Source organism: Cygnus atratus, chromosome 3 (assembly GCF_013377495.2).
Source record: "Cygnus atratus isolate AKBS03 ecotype Queensland, Australia chromosome 3, CAtr_DNAZoo_HiC_assembly, whole genome shotgun sequence".
Classification (NCBI taxonomy): domain Eukaryota; kingdom Metazoa; phylum Chordata; class Aves; order Anseriformes; family Anatidae; genus Cygnus; species Cygnus atratus.
Window position 1 is genome coordinate 65,094,899 of NC_066364.1, and position 23,173 is coordinate 65,118,071.

Genomic DNA, 23,173 nt, shown 5'->3' on the forward strand with positions numbered 1-23,173 from the left:
ATTGAAAGTTTATTTTATCAAAAGCAAATTAGTAGCTTTACTAAAAGCAAATCATCCACACCATCACTACTGGTGTATCAGCTATGGCCAGCAACTTGCTCTGTTTCCTTGTCAGAGCTTAAGTCATTTGCAGCAAAGATGAGGGAAGGAAACAAAAACCTATCATGAAACAGTCTGACATCTCCGTGTAGACCTACTCCCTCAGCATAAGCTTCTGGTGAAGGCAATCACATGCCCTTCTACTGATGTTGCTGTGGAGGTGGAAACCTCAGGGAAAGAGCGTACAACAGACGTGTCTCTAACTACTGCACTGATTTCTCAGGCTTACCTATCAGCAAACTGGATTAATAGCTTAGCATCCTGCTCTGCAAACTCATTTTAACACCATACTTTGAAAAAATCATCGACTAGCTAAATACAGTCTCTGCACTGTGTTCGGAGCAGACTAGGTGGCAGAAATAGGAAAAAAGAACACGACCAAAAACAACCAAAAACCAACCAACAACAAAAAACCCACAAACCAAATCAAAACCCACACACACAAAGTGTAGGAGGAAGGAGGAGGAGAAGGGGAAGGAAAGAAAACAAAGCCTACAAAGCTTGTCTTGTTCAGCAGAGGGAGGAACTGTGTTTTGTAAGAGAGGAAAAAAAAGAAATCTCAAAGCCTACAAAATCCAGTGCATTGTCTGTATCATGAAGCAGCACATCAAAGAAGGGATGCCTAATATAAATTAATTGCTTTAACAACTTATGTGAAACTGTAACATTGACACAGAGCTTAGAGCATTTGCCAGAAGATTTAACAAGACTCCCACTAAAAGCCAACTTACTCTCCCCAAATCCTGCAGAAGTGTTGGATGCTTGTTTCTTACAAAAAAAAGATGCAGCTATTCTACATTCCCTTTTTCTTCACTGAAATTCTCCATTCTTATTTCAGCTTACCCGTAAGTCCATTTTTCTGCAAATTTCTGAGTAAGAACTGGTATGTTACACAAGTTTGAAACATTCTCTGATAAGCCATAAGCGCAAAAAAACTGTGCAACAAAAATGCTCAGAAGGTAAACATTACAAATTTTTTCAGGTATTCAGTCCATTAAAAAATGCACACACACAAAACTTAAACAGCTGCACCTGTGACTTTCTTTTTTATACTTCTTAATGCTACCAAATGTCAAAGCTGCAGTTATAGTAAGAACACCACACTTTATCCACCACTCAGAAAAACAAACACTCTTTTCTATCTCACACAGCTTTAGTTATGCTGATCCATTAGTTTTCAATAGTTCTTTGAGGTAATCCTTAGGAATGTGAGCTCTTGCTTTAGATTCCCCTAAAACAAAGCCTCCTGCCACCAAGATTTGAAAGACACTACCAAACCCGTAAGGCTTGATAACGCTTTGGACCTATGTTGTTGATATCGCACAGCACCTGTTCTTCAGGCACAGAGTCCCCAGAAACTGGGAATCAAGGCCAAAACTTCAAGATGAGGGAAAATTGTCATTCAGAAGACTCAAGAGAAATAAACAAACAAGGCAGCAGTGGGTGTCTAGGAACTGACAGAGAGCTATTGGACAGCTTCTACGCTTATTCTATTTTTTGATGAAACTGATGCAAGAACATAGGCACGTTACTCCCTAGGAGACTAGTGGAGCTATATAGTTGAGGTCTACCTAATTCTTAGATAGCTGACACACAGCGCTACTCTCAGCAATTACAAACAACCTGCTGATAGCTTACAGGGTATCAGCCTGCTCATCCTATGATGCTCTCCTCATACAAGTTTACATAGTGAAAAAAAATACACGCCAGAGTTCATCACCTTTGCTGAAGGAAGACACATACGCTGGAGCTCAACCACATTGAAAAGCATTCCTACTCCTAACATAACTTAGAGCATCTAGAAAAGAGTAGTTTACATAATATTCTTTGCATACACTTCTGCAATATATGTTGTGCTGATCACTGGCAAATGAAAGCCCAGAAGTGGGATGATTGCCAAGAGGCTGAGTAAAGTTTTCCTCTTCTCTGTGGTTCATGTGAAATCTGGTACATGAGTGGGTGGCAGCAAAACCTTAAGATCGGCTGCAAAACAAGGGGGAGGCAATAATATTAATACTGAGTACAGCACTGAAGAACGACTGTCAGAACTGATCATCATCACTGAACTTGCAGACAGTTACTGATATACATTAAATGCTATACAGCAAGAGGAAGCAGATCACTTAAACGACTCTTTGAGATGTTTTACATCTGTGCCTATATGGAAGAACTACTTAAATCAGAGTTTTACCTCTGAGGCGTCTGAGGAAGCTCAGGGGTAAGCTCTTTCTCCTGGGCACATCATGTCCAGGCTATAAAAGGTGTGGAATATGATGTTCTCACCCAGCTTCTTTCAGCTGAAGGGCTCACAATTCTTTCAAAGGCAAGGGGGAAGAGGGTGAGAGATGGGTTAGGAATACGTACATAGACAATACGTTTCAAGGAGCATTTACAGGTTTCCTTTCATGTTTCATCAAATGTTTGCCCAGATACAGACATGCTGTGGACACTTCTAAGTGGAAGCCAAAAATCAGTAAATGTGGAGAAGGGTTAAGCAATCCAACAGCCTCCTATCCTCAAAGTCCCCCACAACACCATGGAGGCCCATGCAAAGACACAGCATTTATTAAAGGGGTAATCTCTGCTCCATTCAGCAGTTCTGCAGATCTCAGCAGCTGACAAATTCCATAAGAGAAACCATTTCTGTGGCTTAGCTCCGGTTGAATAAACCTTAATTAAGCCAGCAAGTATTTTATAAGCGATTAAATTACAAGTTTTCACCTTTCAGTTTTCCATAACTGAAATTGATAATCTTTTGATCTTTCTTTAGTCAGCACAGAAAAGAGGAAAAGTCCTTTCAAGAAACTATTTAGTCAATAGAAGTTGACAGAGCATACCTAACATCCAAGTACATAAAGCAATCTCAAATGCAAATGCACAAAAGGAAAATGCCACACCATGCACAGTTAAGAAAGTAATCAGCCTTCAAATGAAATATTACATCTCTGCTCCTCAAGGCAACATCAAACAAGTAAACAGATTAAATTCAAGGATAAACTCCTTAAAGGCAGCCAATTTTCCCTGGTGTATACTACTACTGCCTTGCTTGGCTCACTCCTACTGCTCTAGGAGAAAAACTAGAACAAAAAAGCTATTTGGGGAAAAGACAATAGAGGCAACACATTGCTAAATATGTCAAGAGTCTTCCTTCAAATGCAGATTCAAATTCACTTTAGAACCAGATTGTTGCTGGTGGGGGGCTGGAGGATGGAGGGGAAAAGTCTAGTGTGTTTTTAAAGATCTAATTATAGTTGAATGAGGAAAAGAATTCCACCACAACAGGAAAATCCTCAGCTTGGAGATGGAAAGTCAGTATCTTCAACAAGTGAATCATGAATGAAACAAGAAGTAGTGATATCTTCGCTATCGTCCAGTTTTATAGCTGTCTCCGTGCACACAACTAAGGCAAAGCGTTCGGCATATTCAGACATTATTAACCTCAAGTTCTTTGGATAACACCTCTGAAGAGATACGTACAGAGAGTAAACAGACAGTCACCTTAAAAAAAGTCAACCTTCTTTCTTCAAGAAGGAACTTGAAGGCTGAAAAGCCTGCTCTGCAGCCATCACCCAGCTGCGTTCACTAGCTGTATTGACCATGGAGCAAGCGTGCGCATTAACAGATACTGAAGTGGCTGTCATGCCCATGATGTTTTATGTCCAGGATTACTTCCTGGTAAATCATTACCTTGGCATTGTGGGTACCTCTTTTAACTCCTGAAGGAAGGCCCTCTTTTCTACTGCACCATTTGAACACGTTTTCTCCTTAAAGGAATCCTCTAGGAAAAACGAGAAGTGGGAACAGGCTTGGCTAAGGGACAACCAACCTTTTGGACTCGCACACGGGAACATTCCTGCTGATAAACACAGGAGAGGACCTCCAGACGCAGCTGACAAGGCAGCAGCAATGCTGTCCAAAGAACGTATTTGTTCCTCAGCTGCTCCTGTCATCTTTACTTCCTTCCAGAGCAAACCATTACCCAGCACCCCCGCTTTCAGCCCCCACCTCCACTTTCCCAAAAAGCAGTCCCTGTAAAGGAGTTGGACTTTGCCTGCTCGCATGTTATACGTAGCCAAGGCCCACCCACAGGACACTCCTTGCATTCAGGTGGAAGAATTGGGTTACTACCATACCATGAAGAGCAAAGCAGTTCATATTTTGTTATTTTCCCAATTCCAATCCCATTTCTTTATCCGTGAAGTTATTCACTGACAAAGTAGCCTAAAAGCTGCTTCACGGTGGATTTCCATCTATTAACTTCTGATTTAACTCAAAAAAAACATGTTTGTGACAGAGCGTGGACTTTATAGAAGGATACATCATTTAGACTTCAGAGAGGAAAAAACAGCAAAAACCACCCCACACCTCAGTGATCGGGTGAGGCAAGGGAAAAAGCACGTCTATTGTCACCCTCACTGCTTAGAGGAAGTCATTTTTTTTCCCCCTCTCAAGTCTGCTTAGCTTCAACTTTGTCACTAAAAATCCCATATATGTTTATTCAGTGAGGTTCTCTCAAGCTTCTGTTTTTGTTACCCACACAGGAATATGTAAACGGCAACCGAGTCACCTCCATATTCTTGTCTTCTCTCAACTTCATTTCAGTCCCTAATGGCTTCTTCTCAATACACAGGTGAGGAATTTCAGACAGTTTTTCAAACAGCAGTCACAGCAAAGCCAGAAACAAGAAAAACTCCCTGTTCCTCCTTGATGTTCTTTAGGCATCCAAAGGTCAGGCTACAAAGATTAAACAAGGCTTTACCTTTTTTTTTTTTTTTGGGGGGGGGGGGGGGGGGGGGGGGGGGCAACAGAGAACATGGATTTCCCATGTTGTGCTTTCTGGAGGAGGAAAGCTGAAGAGTGTGACTAGCCAAGACTTTTCAGATTATCACTCTCAATTACAAATGCTAAAGATATCACCTTAAAAGTAAAAAGCATTTAATGAGCAAGAAGAAACTTAAAAATCAGAAACAGTATATTGCTGGAACCACACACGCCACAAGGCTAGCTCACAAAACAAGAAATCAAACGAAAACAAGTCTACAAGAGAGCATGCAAACACTAAATTGTGAGAAGATTATTTCAGGAATATTCAGATTTTGCTTGATGGTATGGGTGCGTGATGAAGATGAAGAGTGATCTATAGTTTAACAACATGCTGCCTGAGCCTTTATTCCACTGGGAAACTCAAAAAAGACAGCTCTGTAATTTGGACAGGTATAATCACTGTCTTATTTTGGACAGTTATTTTTTAGTATGTGAATGCATTTCATTCCAAGGCAAGCAAGCCAGTGTTTCCAGTGTTTTATGGAAGTCATAAGCTGCCTGGTGTTTTTGCTAAAAAGAGTTGGTCACAAATTCCTGATACAAGTCTGAGTGCAATATTGTGACTTAGACGTGGGGAAAAAAGCATTGAGTTCAAACTACATGGAGCAACGAAGGATGTTGTAGTGCCATCATCTGTAACACGAACTGGAAGTTACTAATCACGAAAACCAGCAAACTAGCATAAAACACCGGGTATTTTTGTGGCTTACCAACAGTTCTAACCCACTAGTTTTGCTTGTACTTCCTTAGATATCTTTTACACTAAACCCTTCAAGAGATGATTAATGTAAAGTTACCTCTGCGTGCGCTTAAAAACTTGCAAAAATACACATTTACACAGAGTCAAGGTTTATTATTTAGGGAAGCATGTTTCCAAAGTCCATCAAAAATTACAACTGCAACTTCCATGGTGATCCTACCTGCATATGTTATAAGATATTTTAGCATACTGGTTTAACAAGACAGACTGGACTCAACCAAACATGAGTGAGTCACACATTTCCCACAATACTCGTACCTCACTGCACACACGTAGCAATATCAGAGAATGGAAATGCTCTCACAGGAACGCAGTAACGTGTGTCAGTTTCCACAGCAGCAGTATCACGCACTCTTAGTAAGAACACTATAATTATATTTATTTTCTTAACTCTTAATATCTAGTGCTTTTCATAGCAGTTCTGGGCAGGCATGGTATACAAATTAATGACTGCAACTTGCATTAAGCTGCTACAATTGGAAAAGATATGAAGTACAACTATGGGAATAGCTTTCTCAGCGTCCTCCATATGCATGTTCAACAATGTATGTCCTACACATCTCGTAACTTAAGAGTTGCCTCGGTTCCTGCACACCAAACTAGATGGTTTTTACTATTGCTGATTCATCCTGCCCATACAGAAGTCCCACGGTATTCTGAAGGGAAATAATCTTCTACACTTAAGAGAGTCCATATATTTTTGTATTCTCCAAATAGGAGAGAAACCATCCCAAGTGATTTCACTTACCAGTGGATAAGACAAAATGAACAAGAGGTTTCTGTTAATTGCTTCGTGTACCTACTCCTGGGCCCTTGTTGGTCAGCCTACAACATATTTGAAGACATACTACATGTGGGCTCACCAAGGTCACTCTGGAATTAACTGACAAATCTGCAATTCACAAAAAAGCTAACTTGCAGAATACGTATTTTACCAAGAACTAAAAGAGCTGTACAGTCATCTTTATACAGAAGTGCACTTGGCAGTGATCAGAAAATCAACGTCAAGAAAAAGGAACAAACTCCTCTACAAACGCAACTTATGGTTAGTTACAAGGACTACTTTTATATCTTAAGTACTGTGAAGCCACATCTACAGCTCTTACACATATAGCTGGTGATCCACTTCCACACTGAAACTGATAGGCAGTATTCCACTTTAACTTCATTTATGCATTTTTAATACTGATTTTTGATTCTTCAGAGGGAGGAAAAAAAGACTTGATGTTAAGCTGTAAGGAGGAGGGAGTAGAAACCATACATGCTAAAATATAATATGTTGAAGTCTTTAGCACTTCTGTGTTCAAACATGCAACACAGGCTGTAGGTAGCAGGACTACATTGTGACTAACTGTACATACAGTTTGTTTACATACCACTAGTGAGACTACTGCTCAGACAAAAAAGGCTTAGCTTCGTAAAAAGAACTCATTTGGGCCAACGTAATTGTAATTTAGTCAGATATACACCATTTAAAAATGGCAAGCTTCCCTTTGTTCACAACTTTTAAAACATGTTAATTTAAATAAATGAAAGAACACCACAAGTTGTGGTTCAGAATGGAGAAAGATCGTCACTGTTAAAATAGCAGTTTCTGAACCCGGAACACGTGCAAAATAAATGCAAGTGCATCTGTCTCAAGAAGCAATATTCTTGATCTCTCAAGTGCAGATTCCCAAACACACACAAAAAAAAAAACCAGAAGAGACTACTCAGAAGGAATTTTAGATTAATGCTTGTATTTCCATACATAATTTAAGTACCAACACTCCAAATACAACCAAGCTAGCTTCTTAGTCAATTGCAATAGGAAATACTATTAAACAAAAGTGCCTAAAAAGATATCTGTTGTGCTACAGCCCCTGGAAACAATTCAGCACAAGAAAAAAAAATACCACTTGTCTTTCATCAGAATTGAGAAATTTCAGGTTTGATGTATTACAATAATTTAAATTCATTCCAGTGCCATTATTGCCAGTGTTATTTTAACACCAGAAAAGTTCACAGGCAACTTTCTTTAATGTATATATGCAATTCTAACAAACAAAAAACCAGAGTGCTGATATACTTACTCACTGGTTGTTTCAAATGACTACAAATTAGCAAGCCTGAATTATCACTCAGAGGAACAGTGGGTTGACAGAGAAGAAAAACTTTTCATTCCTTTACTTCCTTTGTGTAAGAGCTACAAGGTCAAGACATTTAACAGCCTCCATCTTTGCCAGCTAGGGGTCACTTAAATTATGTTTTGTTGACTAATATTTTCCACAGGCTTTTCAGACGTGAAACCACGAACACAATGGGCAGATGTAACACTAAGATCTCACATCTGCTTTTCTTCTCTAGGTGTAAAAATAGTCACATTCAGTAATTTTTTTCCTTGTTTGCATATAATTAGTTTTAGTGCTTCCTCTGGTTGCTTTCATCTCCCCCAGTGTTTTCTACACATAGTTCTTGGAAACATTCACCTCCTCCTGGCTATCTGGGCGTGAGTCTCTGTTATCTGCTTGAGACTCCTTTAAGGAGCAGCTGCAAGTTCTACCAAGACATTTATTGCTGAGACACTACTGACTCCAGGAATTAACTGAGGAAGAGTAAACTGCCAAGTTGTGCCAAATTCTTTCCTTCTCTTTAGGAAGTACCTCTATGCTCCATTTCTATTGTCACTTTACATTTGTGGCAAACCCAGGTACAGCACAAAACCAAAATGTTGTTGTGGTCATTATATATTTCTCATAGGAAAAAAAAAAAAGGAAGTAGAGCTCTGTTATGTATTGCTTACTAATTATTTCTCAGGAGACAATTTGCTGAATGACAACAAAACATCTTAGAAAAGGAAAGACAGGCAGCACTGTTCATACTGATGTGTTGTGTTTTTTTAAATACCAAAAAGAAAAATGGTCCATAGTGGGAAACCAAAGATCTGTTGTTTGTCTGGAAAGCAAAATGGGATGGGTGTAGATAGAGGGAACAATTTAGAGGTTTTGTTTGTTTGTTTTGAGATGCATGCACAGGAACTGATTTGGGAAAACTGTCGTGATTTAAGGTTCTGTACCATATACAGCATTGCTACTTGATAAAAGCAGGTCTCCTAAAAAAGGGAACCAAATAACCCAACACGCTAACTTAGATAAATCTATTATTTTTAATAAGGTTTGGTACTGAAAGACTGTGTGAGAGTCCATGTTTTTCCTTACTGTTAGAAGAACTGTAGGCATTTCAAGAATTAAGATGTCTTTTTGCCTTACTAAAATTGGGGGGGCTGTGAATGTTATATGATTACATGTACATTAAAGTGACTTCAATACAGCAGTAGTAAGAAAAATCCTAAAAACACCCTGTTCATTTACAAGTGCTTTTATAAAATCTTCTTGTAATAAACTTGAAATCCCATGTTACTATAAAGTGGCAGGTAACAAAATGTCAGCAGTTAGGAACGCTGACATTTCTTATTCAGTGCACAAGACTGTACCTACGAACATTTTAGTTTCCACTACTGTAGCACTTCCTTCATCAATTCTGTTTATATTAGCAACTAATTTGTCATATTTCTATGCCCTCCAGAGCCAGAACACACAAATTGCATTTGTAGATGAAGGACTTTGTATATTGACTCAGTCACTCATTAAATCAACTTGAAAATAGTAAGTCAATTGCTTGCAACTGTGCATCTGAATACAGTTGAACCCAGAGCGCCTGAACAAACTGACATTAAACAATGTAAATGTTAACACAACTGAGTGTGGAGTACTGCATCGAGGAAAAGCTTCTGCACCCAGAAAGTAGAAAGCTGTATTCTTAGAGGCAACAGCTCTAAAAGAGAAGCTAGTATGCAGTGGATGAACAACTCTGACCTCGTGATGCAACACCACAAGAGCCGATGCAATCTTTCAGTATATCAGGCTTTTCTATACCAGAACAGCAATATTAAACCTCTGTTTTGAGTCATGTGATGTACACAGGAGGAATGCATAAAATTCCAGTATCTTCATTTTACAGATTAGTCACAAGATCAGAAAGATCGCAGAAGGCAGCTTTTCATGGAAGGAAAAACTTCTTACATGAAGAAGCAAACAGACAGAGCTTCTTAATCATGACGGCAATTAACCATAGAACTTTTGCAGGGAGAAAATGCCACGTACTACAGAGCTCTCTGATCTTGGAGAAAGGCGTAATAGCCAAAAGCTGAAGCCAGACTGCTCAGTATACAAATTAAATTCTTATTACCAATAAACTACAGGAACAGGCTACCAGATGAACGTCAGAAGCTGAAAAAACTTCAAAGCAGGACCTACTGCTTTTCTAGAATATATACATACAACCGAACAGCAGTTTACTGAACTCAGTTAAAAGAAAAAACTTGAGAAAATTGAAATCATGACAAAATCCTGACCATGCAACAGGATGGTTTCTGTAATGAAAAAGCAGGAAAACAGAAACCCCAAACATACTAGCCTGAGAAAATTGATTAGTTTCCCCCACATCTTGCATGACCTTGCCCGCATCCAGGCGCACCCTCCCCTCTCTCCTATTGATGTCAGCAGTATAACTTTACCGTAATACACCATGGTACACAGGTTCTCCAAACTGTCTCACGAAGCATTTGAAGAATAATGGAGAGGGATCAGACAAATAAGAATAATTTACTGACAGAGATGAGACACGCTGTTCACCTGAAGTTACTCCATTCCAAAACTTGTGAAGAAACGGCAAATTCGTTTGTATTACAGAGTCAGTAAACTACTGATCCTATGATCCCTGCATTTTCAAGCTTTTCCCTCCTCGAAAAATTCATCTTCCAAAACTACACTGCCACATTAATTCTTTATTTCCCACAAAACAGATACCTTTGTTTTAACTTTTCCTCCCATGACTTTGCCTGGAGCATGCCATCAGGGAGCGCTTACAAGTACCACCAGGATCTCCCCCCTACTCTACCACCTTTTCTTTTAGACAGTCACAACAAGGCAAACTACAAATGATCACTGAAGAACAGTTAGAAACTTTTAAATGAAAGTTAAGGAAGTCTTGTATTACCCCTGGCATTGTCTAGCTCAATACAAGGAAGCATAAATGAAATGCCATATAGTCAATGAACTGTTACATGGGGCATTTCTGCATGACAGTCGATACACACTTTTCAAGAGATCTCACTTCATCTCAAAGTCCCGGTAGTGCAAGTTACAGTTAAGAAAACTAATAACTATTTTTTAAGTGCTCTATGAACTAGGTGTGTTCCCAGCTGCTACAATGAGTGAAGCATTTACTTTCCAACACCTGAGACCTTTGCATGCTGCTGATGGAAAGAGCAGGTTTCATTCTCCTATTGACCTATGGACTTTGACATGTTTAACTGTTCCTACGTGTAAGACATGCAGTAATGCGTAGACCATAACAAACAGCCTGTGTTTAAGATGATGTCTGCCCTGGATATGTAACATGAAACCAAATACTTGCTGCTTGATAAATTGACACTGGACAAAAAGCTGTGAATAAAGGAAAAAGGCAGAAAAGCAAAGGAAAACAGTCTTCCAGCAAAAACAAAGTCAGCCTCTTCTTCGACAAACTAGAAATAATGCCTGAAATTACTTTACCTTTTTTTAATCAAACAAACAAACCTTACTCAAATTCTGAACAAGATGTATACACATCACTGGCTGATGATGCGTAGAACACTCAATTATAGTAGAAATTAAAAGAAAAAAAGAAGAAAAAGAAAGGAAAAGCATAGTTTCTTAAAAAGGTAAGCATATTAACAAAAGTTACCAAGAGTGATTTACACACAACTGGGGTACAGAGACTGAGGTAGTCACGGATTTCTATGGTTGCAGACAGGAAAAAAAAATAAAATGCTCTATTTTTGAGCTCTATTTTTGAAAGTGATAGAATGCTCCTTTTTCCAGCAGTGACAGTAGCTGAAGAGACATACACACCATTAACATTCAACAGAAGCGATCCCTAGGGAAAACACAATTATTTAAATTAGTACTTTTATGAGGGTTCACAAATATGGTACAGCACAATGGAGAAGTGCAAGCAGTTATGTCAACAAACTGCCATGCCCACTGTTGCCAAAAAACCTGGAGACATACCTGATTACTGCTTTTTGCAGCCGAGTTGGTCTGAGCTGTATTTGAAGAGAGGGAATCAAAAAAGGCTTGGTCAGCTAATGAGTTACCACAACTAATTCCATCTTTTGTACTGTCGGTTATAATCTGAAATGGAAAAAGTTGCAAGAGATTTTATGCTTCCATTGATCCAATTACATATAACCTTCTAACACTAGATGTTATGATGGCAGCATACACCCTGAATTCAAATTCAATAGTACCTTTTACAAGAAGTTGACCGAAGTAAATCTAGAGGATTTATTTCCATGACAGGTAGAACTGGTTTGCATTATCATAGCTTAACATATTCGTGGCAGTAAACACCTATCTATAAGTTAACAAGGGATTAACAAGGTAGCTAACATTACTGCTTGGAGATTGGGAACTCAATACTCAGACAATCAGTTTGGGATAACCAATTTGGAGAGCCAGAAGCTACTTAGAAGCTAACAAACTGAATACAGTAAGCTGCCAACCTGCAGACACCATGCGTTCCAAGAGTGAATTAGATTCCAGGCTTTACTTTCAGAGACCTGTTCCATCCCCACCCCATTAACAGCAGTCCTTAAGCAACGAGCAGATCAATACTGAAGAGACAGTACAGGCCCTCAGGAAGATGATGAACAGTCCCTGGATTTGGGATCCCATATCCTGAGCCCCTGAAATGCAGTTCCATTCTAGAGATTAATGAGCATGTGGCAAGTCAGCCACAGCAACGCCAGTGTAACTTGTATTACTCACTCCACTTCTACATCTGCATCTTCAGACAAAACAAAATCATTGGATCACGAGACAGAAAACCAGAAACAAACTCAAAATAGCTCACGTTCTGCAGATCACTGATATTCACTATGGTTAACCTCCTGTTGCATTTCTTGGGAAACCACTAAGAAGCACAGTAGCTTTAGATGACATGTTTGCACTGATCTCCAAAGTCAGCTACAGCTGCTTCAGTAATATACATTCTGAGCTTTAACACTGGAAGTTTCACATTTGAGCATTAAGAGTTTGATCAGCAAACCAAAGGGTTGCTTCTTCAGTAGTTCTGCTTTCTTAGTGCATAGCGATGCAGTCGCTTACCTCAACATAATCTGTTGGAACAAGTCCTCTCTCTCCTTGGCTGTTTTTTCCTTCTAACCAGCCTCCACCGACATCCTAAAAAAAAAACCAACAACAATATGGAAATACTTTTGCTAGATGGATCACACAGCATGATTTAAACTCAGAAGGGAGCACTGGCTTTCTATTAAATGTGGAACGCAAGGTTCAATAGACAGGTCTGACTATATGACCATGAACAAGCTTGCTTAAAGTTGCTGAATAAGCAGATACTCATTTAAACAGGACACAGGCCATGATTGTTTCACATGGCTATGGAGGACTTTAATAAGCATGAGGGGAAAAAGCTTAATTTTGAGCACTCAATCATTTATGCATTATGCACAGCCAATTCTCTGCACAGCCATCATCAAAACACAGCTATTAGAAGGCTGTTCCCAAAGTATTCATTTAATTCAACAGATTATAAAGAAAGGAGACTCAGGGAATTAAGCTACTGGTAACATTTGTATAATCTGGACTTCATCTGTGGAAGGTGCAGGAGTGCGATGAGAGGCAGCTATAGCACAAGAACAGTAAGGATAATCTCAAGGTTCAGAGGCATATGCCGCACAGCATCTGGAGACACTCCTACTTTACATTCAATACCACAGAGGCAGGTCTCAGACCATCAGTTTGGAAAAAAGCTAACACAGTTCAGACCTCAGTGGTGCAACCTGTGACTGGCTTTTTTTTTTTTTTTAAACACATTCTACATACATTAGAAAGCCTTTGCAGAACTCTGCAGTTAAGCGAAGTCAATTCCAAGACAACATTATCTAGAATAAGCCAGTTCTGTTTAAAAATAAAAATAAAATCAAGCTGTTTCTTGAACAGAGTTACATGTCAAGCTAATTCAGAGCTGAGAACTGGAACTACATATGCTGGACAGTAATTACTGAATTTCAGGTTCTCAATTTGTTTTTTAACTGATATATTTGTTTATGCAAAATTTTTTTCTTTTACTTAGAAATTTTCTATAATCCTGCACATAATAAAGAGAAGTCTGCTCATGTATTTATGAGTTTAAATAGTAAAGACCAACCAGTTATTGAAATAACAAACTTTCAATTGCTTTTTCTTATATACCTAAAAGATTACACTTAAAAACACAAACAAGTAGGTATCTCAGATTAAAATTCAACTAGTTTGGTTAATCTACAGGGGTGATGACATCTTCAGCCAGAAGTCACATTAGTACCACTGCGCTTATTAGCATTCCAACAATGGAATTCCATGACTTTTGTCATTGCTGTCTATAAACTTTTTACATCAAAAAAGATCTAGAACCTTTGTGGCAATCTATGCCACAGTTTAATCATAGACAGCATGAAATAATTTTTTACTTGGTTTTGGGTTATTGTCTTCTCACACAGACAGCTTTTTCAGCAAAAGCAAATTTAAAAGCTGTAAACTATTGTGAAGCAACATAAAACTTCTGAATTATTTAAAAAGTTACCTCTGCTACAGTACAGCATCCTATTCAAGAGGGTGCTGATTCCATTAAATATCTGCTTCAAATATTTAAAGTCTGTGGAATTAAAAAGTATCAGGATTATACACGATTATGTTCTTTCAAAAATTTGTTTCGTCTGTACATTTCCTATGCAACCAGATAAATAAAATCTGGCATCCAGATGAGGGGATTTTGTTTGTTTCAAAAAGAAAGCCTATTCATTGAGCCATATCACTAAAGATTCAGAAGCACAGAAGATTCAACTAACACTTCTGTTCAATTGTAAGAATTATATAGGAGAATAAAAGCACGCTGACATTAATAAATCAAATAGCCCTGCTCAAACATACTTTAAGAATAATTGAAATTTTCCTTGGTAACATTACCTTAATATTTTCCCCACCCCTTCCCTGTACCTTGTGCACATTGCTTTAATTATGGAAGAATGCACATATTTAGAAACATATTTAGAAATTTTGTGACAAGTTCTTTAAAGAAACTTGGAATACTGAAGCCATTAATTAAAAAACGCAAAACCTTTAAGGGAGCTGGCATGTCAGAATTATTTAAATTCAAGTGGCAAACGTGAGAGACTACATAAACACAAAATGTGGAACACTAGGCACAAGAAAAAAAGACAACACTCAGATGTAAAGGGTATCACTATCATTAGCTCTTTCTGCCTTGGCGCTCTGCTCTATTTAGCAGAATAAAAAAGCTGAGCAACGAATTCCAAAGTGTGTAGGCACAGGCTGAGAGGGCCCCTGACCTCCAGAATCATGCTAATTGCATTTGTTTCCACAACACTATTAGAAAATTCTTTGGTTTTAGTTCGTGTACTAATTCTTCAGTGGAAGGTAGTCACGGATTCACAGAGTCACCTAGCACATCTTTTCCTTCACCTGCTGAATTAGGCCAGGACACTGCAGTGAAGCCCTGTTTCCATGTCATTTTTCTTACCGGGTTGGTAATTATGATGATCTCCCCTTCACTGACGGTCAGCTCGTTGTTTCCAGGCTCAGCAGCAAAGTCATACATAACACGAGCCTATAAGTGAAAAGAACACACCAGTGAGCCTTCCATGTTATTTAGATGACTGCACAGAAGACTCATTGTTAAACAGCAGAAATACTAGGTGGGGAGGGGCTGGATGTACGAAGAGCAACTCAGCATGGTGGAGGCTAATATCTCCTAAATTAGAGCTCCAAACTGAACACTAATGCAAACTTTACGAGACGAAAATCTCCTGCACAGCTCTTACAGATAACCACTTTTTTCCTGGAAGATTCACAATATTAAACTTGCTGTTCTCTGCCCTGTCCAAAATTGTCTGTACAGCTTTTTCCAAGGGGAAGAAGGAAAGGCTTCTAACTTTAGCAAACAATCCAATTAATATTTTATTCTACAAGACACATTCCAACTCCAATTTGGGTAAAGGGGACTGTTTCATAGAGCAAGCAATTCGGACAGAGTAAATCAGAAATGATTGCACATGTGAGTAATCACTGCTGCACACAAATAGTAATACGTACAGTGATGTTTTGAGATACTCAGTAATCAGGAGGAACTATTCTATGAAACGCACAAACAGAGCGGGCCTGTTACATACTGGCACAGGCGTGGGGGGAGAAACAAACAAAAAGAACAACTTAATTTTCAAGTATTTAGACACAAAAGTCTTTACTGTGTAGTGACTCTGCAATTGCACTACATTAAAAAAAATGTTGTTAGAAACACTGACAAAGTTGTCTAATGTTTAAAGACCAGAGCTGCTATATACAAAGAGTTGTGGCACGGTGTAAGGTTATATTCCCAATTATCATTTCATTGTCTTCTATTACATTACCTTCCAATCTAAAGTTGAGAAGGCTATCAGGAATTAAAAGTGACTACTTCCTCACAAACTGTTCAGATTGATGCAGAGAGAATCTGACAAAAATCACATGTAATTCACCCTAGAATCTTAAAGGAAGATTCTGCCATTAAAGTGGTGTATTAGATAAAGGGTTTCATGCTGTCTTGTTTGGTCAGGTTTGAAGTTTATCTGTGCTTGCCTTTCCTGGAAATAAAACAGAACTTATAAATAATAAAAACCTTATAACTTATATCTCAAGTTGTCACATTAGCCAGGTGCCCCAGAAGTGATCAATACTTATTTTATCCCATTGGTGCCAATGCTGCTTACCACAGAGCAACAAAACAGAAAGCTAGACGACTGGTCAAGAAAGTCAAGCAGGAAAAGTACACGTGTTACCAGACAGTGCTAACAAATAGATTTACTTGTGCAACTAAAATAACAAGCTATAAACCCAGTAACAAGAAAAAAAAAAAGAGTCCTTAGTAGCTTGAAGTTTAGGAGAGAAGTCATTTCTAAAAACAAAGTTGCAGAGATCTGTGGGTGTATACGAAGGCCTCTAAAACTGGAACTGCAATCATTGTTTCGCAGGCCCCAAATCCACAGAAAAGGAAAAGAAACCTCCTCCCCACCAGCTCATATAAGATTATGAGCAGCAGAAAGGGATTATTATATATATTTTATCAGCAGGAAATAAGCCAAAAACAAAAGCCAATTTTATGACAGCATTACTAACAACGTCAGGCACTGCCCACAGCAATGAGGGCCTTCTTGCACTTGGAGGTCAGGGGAAGAAAAAAGTGAAACAAATAGTTTTTGCCATAAATATCACAGTAAAATCATTATTTCCGCTTAAAAGCGAACTATATAATAGGAAAAAAGAAAAAAAAAAGGAAAAGATACCAGAAGGCAGACATTCATCAAGCCTCAAAACTGAAAGTTGTTATGATCCCCTTCCAGGCATCCCTTCTGACATAAACCCAGAAAAAACACAGCTTCCATTCCTCACATCTTAATTTCGTAAGTATCATGTAGAAATATTTGTCTGGTCAAGATACTTCACTTCAGTGTAAATAAAAACAAAGAGGAAAAAAGCACATCCTGTAGCTCAGCTGACAAAGCTAATCAGGAGCGACACGCACAAGTCAAGCACTTGGTCTTTTCTACTAGAGAAGCACAACGTTTAAGAAAACCATGTGTCCTAAGCACATTTAATGCTTCCTATTATTATTTTTCTTCCTTTAGAAAGGAGGCTTTCAGCACTTTCGGATTACGCCATGCAAAACCAAGACGAAGAAGAGAAAACTGTTTTCAATAACACCACCGACTGCCTTCCTCCCAGCAGAAAATCAGGCCTCCCTGCAGATGGAAGAACAACCCTCCTTACTCTCCTTAAAGCAATAAAATTGAAGATAAGAAACATACCTTTTGAACTGCAGGAACAACTTAGGTAGGGCTGTAAGAAGCACCATTCACCAGCCCTCTCCCCTCAGCATTAAGACGTAAAGGTGTTGAACATGTCATTTTTACAGCAGATTACCCATATATATCCCATTACACAAGTCACCTGAACACAGCTTGGGCATCTGGCCTATGGGGCAAGCAGCCTTCTTCACATCCCTCAAGCAGTACAAGATGATATCAAGTTGAGGCTTTTGTTCATGGGCAATAGGAGTTCACCAGGACATGACCAAATTTTTAGTCTTCAGAAGTGTCTCAACACCCTACAGTAATGACCAGACTGGAAAGCTAAAATATTTGTGTCTAATAACTTAGATATCATGTGCAAATACTTTGCTCTCCAAGGAGATTAAGTTATGCAGAGAAATCTGGAAGTATTCAGCACGTATGGAAGGAAAGACCAAGAGAGATGCACAGAATTTAATAAAGCCCTCGTGCCAAATCTATTCATTCACCTGCTCCAGATTCCTATTTCAGAAGTTGTTAAAAGAGAAATAGGAAAAGGGAAGAAAATGCAAACTCAATTTTTGCCCTACTGCATTTTGACAAATTGAAAAAAGGATTCATAGTAATACAAACATGGATTATTATAAAATTATAAATTATAATTGGTTGAGTTTATAGGTGACTCGCTCCATCTAATAAGTGCATTGTTAACAGCGGAAAAAGCCCTTCCTCTGGCATTTCCTTGCACTGAGACAACAGCCCCACACCTATCTGATTTTTTGACAATCAGTTCCAAAACATGACAAAGGAAAATGGTGTGGTTTGGCAACAAACCATTTCCTACTTACTAGCCGCAGATATTGCATCCAAGTGGTACTCATAGCTTAGAGTTAGATCATTGCAAAATAGCATACGTATATGGAGAGAAGAAAGCACTCAACCAGAAAAAGATTTTAGCTCCTGGGTACTGCAATATATACATTGGATATGAGGTCAAAGTTTATAGACATTTTGAACACCTATAAAATGGGAACTGCTGAAATAGCAAAGACAATTCCAAATAATACAAAATGACCACAAACGTACAAACATAACTTCTTCAAAACATAGTTTAAGAAAGTGTTACAGTAACAGTTTTACTTCATATTTACATCTGATCATATGTAAAAGGATCTAAAAATCCAAGAACGATAGGAACTTCAGAGATTCAAACGTTCATTTCTCGGAATAAAGGCCATTGCTTCAGTTACAGAACATTGCAAATCCACAAAACAAGTACCAGCTGCTCACCACCTAACAAGAAGAAAAACAAACACCTGATGCTTAGCATACATTATAGTTTGTCTGGAAGGAGAGGAAGATGGCAGTTTTCTCTGCAAATTAAAGACAGGAGATCTTATTGAAGGAAAATGCCTACAGCCACACTGCTGAAAAGCTCATTCAGAAATGGAAACTAATGCTTCTCAGTGGTACACCAGCATCCTCGGGAACTGGTTCCATGTGCTGTTGAGTTACACATCTGGGCTGCTGTTACAGATCTACTGACTTAGAATTTACAGAAGTTAGACTTCACACTAAGTATTGCAATCAATCATCATTGCCATCTTTTTAAAATAACAGTAACAGTGTCTAAGCATTATTAGCACTAAATAGCATCTAAAATACAAAGATTCTTCATATTGAAAAGCAGTACCTGGACTAGTCAAAGCGCTGTTCCTCTGCAAGTTTGGAGCAGTTAGCTTTTATCCATTATTTACATCTGTCAGACTTGCACATCTTCTGCTCCTCCCACCCCTTTTCTTTCCAAGAGGAAAAAAATAACCACGACCACTTGCCAACTGATTTCTGCAAACAGACATAAGGCTATGGAACTGCAACTGGCAGCATGTCGAGATGCTTAGCATAAATTAAGTGGGAATTTGGCTGCAAGAGTCATTAAAATGAAATTCTAATGAAGGACTGCATTACCACTACGATATGTGAGTTTGAGATCTCTACAGGCATCCTGGCGGACCAGATCCTCTCTGCTTGTCCCAGCACCCTGGAGGAGGAGAGGGAGCAGTTGCTCCTATTTCTCATAAAAGGAACCTTTACGTCTTTTCTAAGGCGCATCAGCAGTGAGACAACTATCTCAGGCAGAAGAGCAGCTTACCCCCAGGTCTGACAATCCTGATGTGCACAGGCGCAGCCCACCAGCTGCACAAATTTGAGAGCAGCATCAAAACTGGAGCATGTCAGTGATACCCACCCAAAATTTGAACTTATCTTTGAAAACACTTTCCCCATGGACAGGATTTCATTCTATTAGAAAGATCTTGTGTTATGCCAGAGTCATGGTTTTCAGCCACGTGTTAGTGTTTAAGGAACTTACGCCACAAGATGACAGCTTCTCTAGGATAGCTGGCAGCAGCACAGTGCAAAGAAAATGTCCATAAAAGGTTCAAAGCATGAAATTCCTCTAATAAATGCATGCCTTCCTTTTAGCAGATAGCACATGATTTGGAGCTTCAGCCATTCGGTATTGCACTTCTCAAGGGACCAGGATTTACAAGTTTAGTCTGCTTGGTGCCACTTGTCTTAAAGGCAACTGCAGCATCACATCACAGTAGAAATGAGAGCAGTAGACTGCAGGTTCATGCTTGCTCTCCAGCATCGTGTTCTACTTTCTATGCTGGTATGCTATGCTATGCTGGTAGCAGCGATTCCCAGATTCATAGAAAGATCAAATTCTGTATCATTTTTCCAGAAAGTAACTGGGGCAGATAAATCTTTTTGAAGAAATCTGCAACCCACTAGAGAAGCAGAAATCATGAATTGGGAAGCCCAGCAAAATGTCTTCCAAAAAAAAAAAAAAAAAAGCACTGACTTTTTTTGAGCTAGGACTCTTCTTCTCAACTAAACTCCTTAAATTTTAAATAGCCATGACAGTGAGCAGATTTGAAGTGCAGAAGATCCAATAAACTGGCTCCGTTCTCTTTCCTATGCTCCCTCATCTTCGAAAAGAGCTCTCAGGCAAGTCAAGATGCTCGCTAAGTCGCACAGTTGCTATTACTAAGGGAACTGTGAGAAGGTGAAGAATTAAAACAACTAGTGTCCGAAGAGCTGAGGAACAAAAAGAAAAATGCTTTAGGAACATAAAGTAGGAGACATCCCTTTTTTCCCACCTCAGTGTACTTCCATCAGTGGCTATCACTTAGCTATACTTAACCTTCTCCCCCCTTCTTTTTCTAAAACCCAGGCTCACCCAAAAGCCACTCAGTACTCCAAGACTGAACAGTTTTTTATTGCAGCAACTGCAGCATCTGGGGACATGATTTAACAAAACTGCCTCCTCATGTTAGTCCATCCATCACAATTGTATCAGACTGCTGGATTAAGTGCATACTTGGATAGCCTAAGCGGAAACGTCAAATGGCTCTGAAAGTGCTTATGCCTCTCAGCCTGGAAAGGTAGCTACTTTCTGTCTTGGCTACAGTAAAGAAATTAAAAGATTAGGATCATTTAAATGTGTAAACTAATACAGAGCAGACTGAGAAAATGTGTATTGCATGTGCAATGCTAGGCATCGCTGTTCTTGTAGGTGTGCTCAACACCTACCCAGACAAACCCGCCAGGCTGAAGAAACTGAACTACCCCTTCAAATTTGTTTCATACTACAATTTTATTAAAGAGCAACTGAAAGCTAAAATTCACTTGTTTAATAAAAAGCTCCCTTGAGTGCTACATTTCTTTACTAACACAATTGCTTTTTTTGCTTTCAACAACACCAGAATTAAAACAAACTCACCCAAAAAGTGAAACATCGTTTAGTGAAGAGCTCCTCTTCTGGACCAGCAGAGATCACAGCCTTCTGCTATCATTACCTTAAGTCCCCCCAGCAGCTGCAGGATCCCCCCATTACTCTGCAAATCCAGACTGAAAAGCGTTCTCTTGGCCTGCTGGCTCGCTTTCTTCTGAGCAATTTTTCAACTCTAAAATAGTCTGGTAGCCTGCAGCTAGTCATTTGGAGGTAACAACGCTGACTATAATCACATTAGGAGCAAATTAAACACAGATAAAAAGCAAAGAAACAAGGACTTGCATCATTTCATCCTGCTAATAAAACATGCTTGCAGACAAGAGGAGAGGGCAGGGAACTCCGCTTCTCCCTCAGAAGCTGCACGTGCCTCCAAGACTTCAGGCAGATACGTAATTAAATAATGGCACTGGATTAAAAGACCTACCTCGTAATCCAAGGGAAAGGTTAACAGAGCATAAAGAGGTTCCAAAAGGTACAAGGTGCAAAGTTTGAAGTGTTTATGAGGTAAGGGACGGTACTGACATACTTGATTCCCACCAAAACGCGTGTGGCTTAAACCAACAACTCTTTAAAATTAGAATACAGTTGTAATATGCATACCTTAAAGTTACTTCTACATGTTCTTCTGAGAGAAACAAATGACTAAGCAAGTTTTCAAGTGCTAAAGAGACTTGAAAAACATTTTCCTTAGTCATAAGGGCAACGGCTTATTAACCTTCTTCAGCAACTCATGCTTTTGTTGTGTGAGGACAGACTGGCTCTTCAGAGCTGAGGAAGAGCGAGCTCCTGAAGAGGGCTTTTTACTTGCTGAAAGAACCTCCCCAGGCACACCCACAGCTGATAACCCCTGGAAGCTCCTCGTGGCTCTTGGCACAGGTTCTTTCTGAGGAAAGCTGGTCATTGACATCTAAGAGCATTTCCCAATAAGGCAGGGAGACCACTTAACTCCTTGCAGCAAGTGCTAGTTCTGTGAAAGGACCAAGCTGAAGTACAGGCAGCTTTGGCAGAGCCAAAATATAGGGATACCATGGCTGAGCTTGGAAGGCCAGGAGGGCAAGGGACCCGAGGAGCCCCTTCAGCTACTGCCAGCAGCTCTCAGAGAGAGAAGACGACAGGCATTCAGTTAAATGAGTCCTGCTTGCTTCTGGTTACGTACCTCCCTCTTGATTTACAGACCCTGGACTTCTTTATAGCTGCTTCCCCATAAGCAAACATTGGCACGCCCGGCGCCAACACAAGCAGACAGACTGCTGGCCAGCACAACAGGCAGCTCTCACACTGAGAGCTTGCCTTCAGGTGAATTCCTACACCTCGGGGATCCCACTGCTCGGCTCAACCATCTGGGGCTAAACATTACAAGGCACAATAAGGACTCAAAGTTATCAGCCTATGCCTATGCTAAAGATCTCTTACAAGTGTTGGAATGTAATACTTTAAGATTTTAAGATCTCTTAAAGGGAATTATAGCTCCTTTCCCTGCAGTTAGCAATACAGGTGGGTAGATAACCACTGCCACGAGCAGGAACAATGGAAAACACAGCAGGTTTTATTTGCACGCTCATGACCAAGCTTAAGGATTTTGAAGCTCGCAGATCACCTATAAGCAGGTCGGTAGTTTTAAAAAGCAGCATTCAGGCGTGATACTTGCAAAAGAGCCATCGTGCACTTTGAAGTTTTAACCACGAAGTTCCTTTAACAGAGGTGCTCAGATACCTTTTGCAGTGCCCATACAGACGTACTGATGGAGCACTGGGGAACCAGGTAA

The 23,173-nt window shown here is 39.4% G+C and overlaps 1 protein-coding gene across 2 annotated transcripts in view; it reads right to left on the bottom strand.

Moving 5' to 3' along the window:
• SNX9 (sorting nexin 9) overlaps positions 1 to 23,173 on the bottom strand; it is a 61,230-nt gene that overhangs the window by 28,680 nt on the left and 9,377 nt on the right. For both annotated transcript variants that reach the window (XM_035538613.2, XM_035538612.2), the window contains exons 2-4: positions 15,308 to 15,394; positions 12,874 to 12,948; positions 11,776 to 11,898 (exon numbers count right to left, since the gene is read on the bottom strand). In XM_035538613.2, coding sequence (XP_035394506.1) covers positions 11,776 to 11,898; positions 12,874 to 12,948; positions 15,308 to 15,394 — 285 coding nt within the window. The remainder of the gene's footprint in view (positions 1 to 11,775; positions 11,899 to 12,873; positions 12,949 to 15,307; positions 15,395 to 23,173) is intronic.